This window comes from Macaca mulatta, chromosome 12 (genome assembly GCF_049350105.2).
Source record: "Macaca mulatta isolate MMU2019108-1 chromosome 12, T2T-MMU8v2.0, whole genome shotgun sequence".
In the NCBI taxonomy this organism is placed as follows: domain Eukaryota; kingdom Metazoa; phylum Chordata; class Mammalia; order Primates; family Cercopithecidae; genus Macaca; species Macaca mulatta.
This window is the reverse complement of record NC_133417.1, coordinates 10,237,060-10,245,755: the sequence shown is the minus strand read 5'-3', so window position 1 is coordinate 10,245,755 and position 8,696 is coordinate 10,237,060. Positions and strand designations below refer to the sequence as shown.

At 61.4% G+C, this 8,696-nt stretch overlaps 1 protein-coding gene across 50 annotated transcripts in view; it reads right to left on the bottom strand.

Moving 5' to 3' along the window:
- Window positions 1–3,084: 3,084 nt before the first annotated feature.
- Window positions 3,085–8,696, bottom strand: part of BIN1 (bridging integrator 1) — a 59,394-nt gene continuing 53,782 nt past the window's right edge. For 21 of the 50 annotated variants that reach the window (XM_077956790.1, XM_077956800.1, XM_077956802.1 and 18 more), the window contains 4 exons: window positions 6,223–6,312; window positions 5,874–5,984; window positions 5,493–5,594; window positions 3,085–3,691 (listed from right to left, as the gene is read on the bottom strand). In XM_077956790.1, the coding sequence (XP_077812916.1) occupies window positions 3,584–3,691; window positions 5,493–5,594; window positions 5,874–5,984; window positions 6,223–6,312 (411 nt within the window). In that variant the 3' untranslated portion in view covers window positions 3,085–3,583. Of the gene's footprint in view, window positions 3,692–5,492; window positions 5,595–5,873; window positions 5,985–6,222; window positions 6,313–7,378; window positions 7,487–8,547; window positions 8,572–8,696 lie in introns of all 50 variants that reach the window. The other 29 variants (XM_077956782.1, XM_077956789.1, XM_077956784.1 and 26 more) reach the window with 4 other exon arrangements.

Sequence of the window (8,696 nt, the reverse complement as noted above, 5' to 3'; positions counted from 1 at the left end):
TACTCAGCCCCAAGATGAAGCTGCTGCCCAGAGGCCAAGGGGGCCAAGAGCATCTCAGAGGGCCTGAGCTACAGCCACCCAGCACCCAGTGCACCAGGCACAGCAGCTGAGCAGAGGGACCCAGTGTTTGGCCACCCCTCATGACATGCCTGTATGCAGCCTGGTGTTGGGGTGACTGAGGCCAGGGGTATGGGTACTTAAATTCCCAGAGGCAGGGCCAAGGATCTTCAGGCCACCAAAACTGAGAGAAACACCAACACGATTACCATATCCAATCAAGGACAAGGGCCGAGAGGCCAGGCTAGCAGCAAGGCCAGTGTTGGGGCCGCGGTGGAAGACCGGCGAACTGGCAGGAGAGTGGGGAGCAGGGTCGCTGCCTGCGCCAGTACGGATGCTTCTGAGAGACTCTGACAGCGGAGCTGGTGCGGGGCCTGAGGCCTCGGGGCCATTTGCACTGATAAGGTGTGTGTGGGATCATTTTAGCTTCCAAGTTCCATGACTCAAAATCCTGCTCCTGCCAGCAAACGAGTTTGTAACAGAGAGTAATAAATAAGTAAATTGATTTTCTGAAGATTTCCATGGGGTTTCAAAAGTGGCCACACCTTCCAAGAAGCCTCCATGCAGGGCCCGGCCCTCCCTCAGGTACCTGGGGTGCTGCAGCCCACCCCACAGCCCCCACACGAGGGGCGGCCTTCCTAGACCTCACTCTCCAGTCCTGGCTCCAAACCCCCACTGTCGCGCCCGCCACGCGCTGGCTCCGGGAGGCTGGTGGGGAGCCACACAGAGGGCTGCCCGCGGTGGAACTCTTCCCAGGCTCACACTCGGCCCTCCCAGGGTGTGGGGTCTGCAAGGCCTCAGATGAGTCCCAGAAGCCACAGCCCTGGCCTGCCTGCTCTGAGTCAGGAGCCCTGCCCAGGGTCTGGGCCTCCGTGGCCACCTGTCAGCCCAAATCAAGCCAGAATGCCAAGCCCTCCGGGACATTACATGTCCAGCTGCCAGGCACGGAGAGCAGCCTGCACCTCTCCCGGCCTCCACCATGGCTCACCTTCACTCCGCCTGTTGCTATTTCCTCCATCCCATCCTGGCCTGGGCCTTCTGCTCTGCCCAGCCCTTCAGCTCACTGGCCTGTTCGTTCATGCTGCCTGGCTCTGAATGTCCCTTGCACTGCCATGAACCTAGTGACACGCCGGCTCCCAGACACACATCTCAGTTCAGACTTTGGGCCGCTGCCCCTCCCCAGCAGCGTGGGAACCTCACACCTGGCCTCCCTCCCTCTGGAGCCACAGGCTCCGCATCCCCGATCCTGGCCCTGCTCCCTCTGGCAAGAAGCCCCCTGCAGGCACTGACCATGTGGTACAGAGCAGGGCTGCTCCCTACCCCAGTGGCGAGGGCTGGGGGTAAAGCCGAAAGCTGCCATGGGACACTTCTTGGAATCTTATATTGTCATAAAACCTGATCTAAACGCTTTCTCCCGGAGAATGTGTTTTAGATGAAGTTTGTTTTTATTTTGTTTTGTTTTTTAATTTTCAGGTTGAAATAAAAGCAACGACTCCCCGTGATGGCACTGTGGCTGCACACCTCACAAAGCCCAGGGCATGTGCACCCAAGCTCAGAAGTGGGCTGGGCTCCAAGCTGGCTCCACCCACAATGAGCCGTGGACCTTGGGCAGGGAAATGAGGCTCCACCCACAATGAGCCGTGGACCTTGGGCAGGGAAATGAGGCTCCACCCACAATGAGCCGTGGACCTTGGGCAGGGAAATGAGGCTCCACCCACAATGAGCCGTGGACCTTGGGCAGGGAAATGAGGCTCCACCCACAATGAGCCGTGGACCTTGGGCAGGGAAATGAGGCTGCCAGGGAAGAAGCGACGAAGCAGGGAGTGAAGGCAGGCAGGAAAGGTGGGAGCTCTCCAAGCAGGAGCAACCAGAAAGGGACTCTGTCCCAGCTGCTGCGACTTCCACTGCTCCTGGAAGCCACGGATGGCAAAGCCAACACTATCTGCCCCCCACAGGACCAGGCAGGGCCACAGCAATGACAATCCTGCCACCTAAAGCAAAGCCCAGGGGCTTTACCCTGGAATAAAGCTCCTACTGTGACAGTTACCTCACTCACTGGCTGTAACTAGTACTAAAGGGAGCCATGAGCTCCTTCTACCTGGGAGTGCAGGCTGCTCCCTGGGCCCATGAGCACAGCCCCCGCAGCTCCTGGGAAGCTGGTGCTCCACTGCTGTTTGTCGCGGCTGCTCAGACCTGTCGGAGTCTGCCGATGGAACTGAAGCGCCCAGGGCGGGGTCGGCAGGGGTCATGAGATGAGGCACAAGCCAGGCCAGCATGCCTGCCCCCGACCCAGGCCCTTCAGGTCCCACCAGACACAAGCATTGCCCTTGGTCTGGGGTCAAGTGCTCAGACCCACAGCCCCGTGCCACCACTCACCTGCCAGTAACTGGACCTCCGTGGGCCTCGGCTTCCTCATCTGTGAAAGGGAGTCCTGGTATCTGACCCACAGGTTCTCACGCGTTTATTAGAAATAAGGTCACCGGCATGGTGGCTCACACTTGTAATCCCAGCACTTTGGGAGTCCGAGGCAGGTGGATCACCTGAGATCAGGAGTTCGAGACCAGCCTGGCCAACATGGTGAAACCCCATCTCTACTAAAAATACAAAATTAGCCCAGTGTGGTGGCTCACACCTATAATCCCAGCTACTCAGGAGGCTGAGGCAGGAGAATTGCTTGAACCCAAGAGCGAAAGGTTGCAGTGAGCCGAGGTCTCACCATTGCACTCCAGCCTGGGTGACAAGAGCAAAACTCTGTCCCAAAACAATAAAATAAAAAAGGTCACTTAGGACAGCATTCAACGGACTTCTCGGGCACAGATGGCTCACCAAAGCCCCTCACCCAAGCCCACAGTCCCTGACCTCCAGCTGACCACTCCTAAAAATCCCAGGGGCCAGGGGCTGAAGCCCTGGGGTGCACCAGCCAGAGCAGCGGGCCTTGGGGAGCAGACCATCTTGGTAAGAAAGCCACAGATAATATGGCTCCATCCACACTCACGGACAAGAAGAGGGAGAACAAATACACAAGCGTTTTCTAAGTGTTTTTATCGGTTTTTTTGGTTTCATTTTGTTTTGAACACTAAGATTTATTTTCAAACAGCACACAGACCATCTGCGGGGCAGGGCCAGGCTACGCTGGTGTCTGGGCCCCACCCACAGCAGCTGCCAGGAAAAGAGGACCCTTGCCCGGGTGGCACGGCCAAAGCTTCAGGCAAGCATGGTGGCTCGGCAGCCCCCAGCCCCGCCCTGCGGCCAGGCACACATGCGGGCACGGGCAGGGGCGCCAGGAACTGAACTAGGGGACACAGCAGCTTCAGGAACACTGGTGAATTCCGCCGGACTTGCCGGGACGCGGCTCTTTGGAAAACGACCTAATCTTTGGGAGAACGCCCCTCTGCCTGGGGGTCTCCTCTTGATTTCCCTTTGCTCTTCAAAAGATTAAAAACAAAAACAAAACAGAAAAAAAGAACCACACATTTTTCGGGAGGAGGTGTTCTTCACACGCCCAGAGGCTGCCTGGGCCCCGCCGTCACGGGACCCTCTCGGTGAAGTTCTCGGGGAAGACCCCGCGGCACTTCTCCAGCTCCTTGTGCTGGTTCCAGTCGCTCTCCTTCACGCCCATGAGCCAGCCTTCATCCTGAGGGGCAGAGCACCGGGTCGCACAGGCATGAGCAAGGGGCTCCAACCCACAGGGCACGCATCCCACTCCAACCTACTGGGAAGACGGCCCCTCCTCCTGCTGTTCTTGGCCCCTTAGCCTGCCAAGCCCACCTTGAGAACACCTCCCCCAGGCAGCCCTCCCCGATGCTGCTGGCTGAGGCTCCTGCCCACAGGCACCACAGGAGCTGGCCTGTCGTCTGCCGGTGGCTGGTTTTGGTGAGTCCCACTGCTCTCTGGTCTGACTGTCTAAACAACTCCTTCAATACCGGTCAAGAGGCTCCCCACCCCTGGGTGCACGCAGAGCACATCAGCCCTTCCAAGCTTCCAGGCTTCTCAAACCACCCCAGAGTGTTTTGGGAGTGACAAGTTACAAGTTCTAGAGGGACTCAGGGCCACCCCACCAGTCCCTCCAATTTCGACTTGCCCTTTGCTTCAATCCTGACCCCCGCAGGGCTTCTCCAGGCCCCAGGCGGGTGACGGGGAGCTGCGTGGCCATCCACACCTGACAGTGGCTGGTCCGAGGCTGTCCCTGCAGCTGGGCTGTGCCTGGGGCCTACCTGGGTCTTTGTTATTTCCCTCTGCCATTGTCAACCTCGTCACAGACCTTACTCAAGCCCTATCTGAGCCCCTTCCAGCACCCCAGGGCAACTCCCACTGTGGGCTCTGGGTAGGAGTTGGCTTGAAATCCTACCCAGCCAGGGCTGGCCCACTGGGAGGTCCGTGAAGATCTGGGGGCTTAGGAGAAAGAGCCGAATCAGTGCCAGGCCCAGGAGGTCCTCAGCCCTCGGGCCTCCTGCCCCAGACCTCAGTAAGTACCCGGTACCCCTGCATCCCAGCCCAGGACTCCCCGTAGGGTTGGCCTCATCCAAGACCCAGCCAGACCCACTGTCACCCTCAGCCGCTCTGATAACCCATTCCTACAGATGCACTGGCGGCTAAACATGTTCTCTGGAAGCAGGAAGAGGCCGGCCCGGCCCTCTGTGCACAGCCCGAGGTGCTCAGGGGCTGAGCCATGGAGGGAGCCGGATGCCCACATGCACCACCAACCCCCACCCCCGCCATAAGCAAAGCTGGCGCTACACAGCAGGGAGGCTCCTGCCAAGAGTCCACGGCCCCCTGGGTGGGGCAACTGACCCAGATCCAGGAGGGTTCCAGACCCAGAAGGGACACACTTAGCACCCGCCCAGGCTCAGCAGGAGCCCTCACTTCCAGGAGATTAACACGAAGCCACGGCAGGAGGAGAAGGGCCTGGAAGGCATCTCGGGTGAGCCTCAGCTGGGGACACAGCTGGGAGACCCATGGCCCTGCGTGGACAGGGCAGGCCCGCCTCGAGGGGCGGCATACGGGGCTTCATGAGCCCAACCAGTGCTCCAGCCACCGCGGGGTGGGCACCTTGTGGGCGGGGCAGGAGGAGTCAAGCATCCTGCCTCTGGAGGAAGGCAGGCCTCAGGCACGCCGCCAGGAGAGAAGGCGAGAGACAGAGGCAGAGCTGAGAGCGCCTGAGCAAAGCGGGACGTGGGGAGAAGAAAGCAGAGGCTACAGGAAGAAGGGGGTATGGTGACAGGGAGAGAGAGAAGCCTAACAGGAGAGGGGCGGAGGAAAGGGAGAGGAGAGGAAAAGGCCAGACGTGGAGGGCGGGGAGGAGCAGTCGGCGCAGGAGGCCTGGTGCTCGCGAGCCTCTGCTGCCCCCTGCTGGCCTGTCCCTGCCGCGGCGGTGCCAGCCGAAGCCAGGTTGCCTGCGGTGCCCCTGAGCTCTGGCGGCCCCGCCCAGCCCTCACCTGCTCCTCAGGGTTTTGGAAGGGGATCACCAGCACCACGTCGCCAGCCTTGAGCTGCAGCTCGTCTGTGTCGGTGGCCATGTAGTCGTGCTGGGCCTGTACCTGCAGAGGATGCGGACGTCGAGTCAGACCTTCCGTCCCACCTCCAGCCCTGCACAGAGCAAGGGCCTCGCGTATGGGAGGTGCGGGTGGCGATCTGGAGACCAGGAGTGCTCAAAAGCAGCAGGCCGGGATGGGGCTCAGATGCCACCTCGCCAGCTGGGAGTGACCTAGTAGCGCCCGCACGACTTTGGGCAAACCACAGAGCCTCCTGAGGCTCAGGGTCTTCATCTGCCCACCAGGGCACCGAGAGACTGCAGTAGTCGGAGGCTCTGGGCTCACCTTGAACATGAAACCCGGGGGCAGGTCCAGGCGCCCGGCCCCACTGCCGCCCTCCACGGTGCCATTCACAGTTGCTGGGAAGGTCTCCACCACGACAGCAGGAAGAGAGCTCTGGTGGCAGAGGTTCGGGTCAGCTGGGCAGGGAGGTGGTCCAGGGACAGCCAGGGCCACCGAGAAGAGGGGCGGGGAGGGGAGAAAGGTGTCTGTGCCTGGTGCCAGACCAGCCCGCCTCCAGCTTCCTCAACAGGAGCCAGGCCTGGACCAGCACCAGCAGGGGCCACAGGGGAGCCCCGGGCAGGCAGGCGGGCGGCAGGGAGGAAAAGGCAGGGATTCGTCCCTGCTGTCTTACGGAGGCTGCTTCACTTGCCGCCGTCTCCCCTGGCTCCTGGGCTCCAGCCGCAGGTTGGGTCCCACCCGCCACCTCCGAGGCCTCTGCTGGCTGCAACATAAATGCCGGCTTGGGGTCAGACACACGACAGGACACAATCAGGACACAGGAAACAGGCCACAGGAGGGCAGCACCCAAGTGAGAGGGCTGGGGGCATCGCCGGGCTGGCAGCAGGGTCTAGAGCCACCCAGTGTCTCGAAGAATCCAGGGAGCCCCTGCTGGACAGGTCAGGCCCTGGGCCCGGGAAGCAGCTGAAGAGTAGGTGCTGGCAGGCCCAGGGATGTGAGTGGCATGCTGTGAAGAAGCCCAGTGCAAGCCCCGGAGTGCCACCCCCAACCCCGCCTCACAGGCCCTTCCCTCTCGGCACCAAGACCTCACCCAACCACAGCCACCGCCCGCCCACCCTGCTTGGCCTGGCAGGTGGCAGGAGCTTTCTGAACCTATAGATGGTCCATGGCAGGGGACAGCAGCACACATCTGTCCCAGCCTGAGCACAACCAAGCACTGCCTGTGCGGTGCAGCCTGTGTGCAGCCCAAACCCAAGAAGGGTGTGGCACAGCACAGGCACCATGGCAGGCCCTGCAGGGGCCCCAGAGCTGGGCTGACCTGGGCCAACACTCAGACTTGGCCACTTCTGAGTGCTGGAACCAAGTGACTCAACCCTTCTAGTCCCCCATCTCCTCATCTGTCAAAGGAGGAAGTGTCTGGCTGGCAAGGTGACGATGGAGATTAAACGAGAAGATTCTGGAAAGTGCCTGGCATAAACCAGTAGGTGCTCTAAACGCTCCTCCTCCTACTCTGGGAGGCCTGAGCTGGGAGGCTGCGCTGGGAGGCTGGTCTGGGAGGCCTGAGCTGGGAGGCCGCACTGGGAGGCTGTGCTGGGAGGCTGGGCTGGGGTGGGCGAGCAGGAGGGGCTGATGTGCCCAGCCGTGCTCACTCACCCCTGGCAGCCTTGGTGACAAGCCCATGCTGGGGCAGCCTAGCTCAGGACACTGTCCTCACACTCACATCCATGGTGGCCTGGTCCCTCCTGCAACCCTTCCTCGGGGCTCTCCTTCCATGCTGCAGCCCCAGAGACTGGGGACAAGCCAGACAGGGGCTGGAGGTGGGCACTTACTTGGGCAGGCCCCGGCTCGGCCGTCTGGCTGGGCCAGGACACAGCAAAGGTGCCCTCGGCAGCGCTGGGCTCCCCAGAAGGCAGGCTGCCGGCTGGACTCTCTGTGGGCTGGTAACAGGCCACGAGGAGAGAACAGGGAGGGGGTGGGGAGGCCGGGATGGAAGGACAATGGGCAGGATCACAAGACAAGAGAAGATGTCACCAGCGGCTGGGGTTGGTGGGGCAGGGTGGGTACCAGCAGAGCCCGGCCGGCCACCCGCCTCCCACGTCCTCTCTCCTGTCACTGCCAAAGGGACAGGCAGTGTGTCTGCTGCCCAAGCTCAGCACCTACCAAAACCCACTTGTCAAAATGGTCCTACAGCCCACACCAGGCCGGCTTTTTCTGGCTTCCTCCACAGGGAGATCCTGCCGTGGAGCCTCCAGAGCTCCCAGGAGCCTGGGCTGCCAGCGGGTGCCCCAAGAGCACCTGCACACCCACCTGCCCCTCCCAGCGTCTCTGCCTTTATCAGGGAGTCTCAGGGACACAGCCCAGGAGACCCTGTTGGAATTCTGGCTCTACCATGACCAGTTCTTGGGCAAGTACCGAGCCCTCCCTGAGCCTCTGTGTCCTGAGCTATCAGGTGACAGCGACACGGGTCCTGTGTGAGCTGGCCTTGCACCTGCCTGCAGGCCCTGCTCTCAGAAGGCACCCAGCCATACCCTGTCTTCCCTGACGCTCTCAAACCATCCATTCCTCCCCTCTCCCCCTCCTCCCAAATAGCTCCCCACTGCCAAACAGCTCAGAGGGCAAGACTCTTCCACCCGAGGCCCTCCTGCCCCACACCCTGAGGACGCTCGTCCATCCTGGGTCACCGGCCCGCTTCTGTCCGGAGGCAGACACTCACAGGCTGTGAAAACGACACCAGATTTCAGGGGACCCCTGTCTCAAACTAAACTGAGGATCCCCTTTTCCAAGGGCCTGCCAGAGGGAGCAGCAGCAGAATGGCTGGTGATGGACGGCCTCACCAGCTCCCTGTGCTTGAGCACATGCCTGTGTGTGCTGCGTGTGGGGTGTGTGTGGGGTGCGTGCACCTGTGAACAGGCTAGGAGGAGGCCAAGGCATGTGGGCCCGGACGCATACGAAGAGTGGCTCCCACAGGGGCTGGACACAGAGCAGATACACAGCTTACCTCCCAGAGATCCCACGGAATTGACTGAGCGCAGCAGTGAGGGCGAGAAGGACAGTTAGCACAGAGGTTAGAGACAGGGTGGTAAGCAGTCCCCAGGGAACCTACCCCCGCTCGCCCCAGGCCCTCCAGCCCAGCAGGCGCAGGAGTGG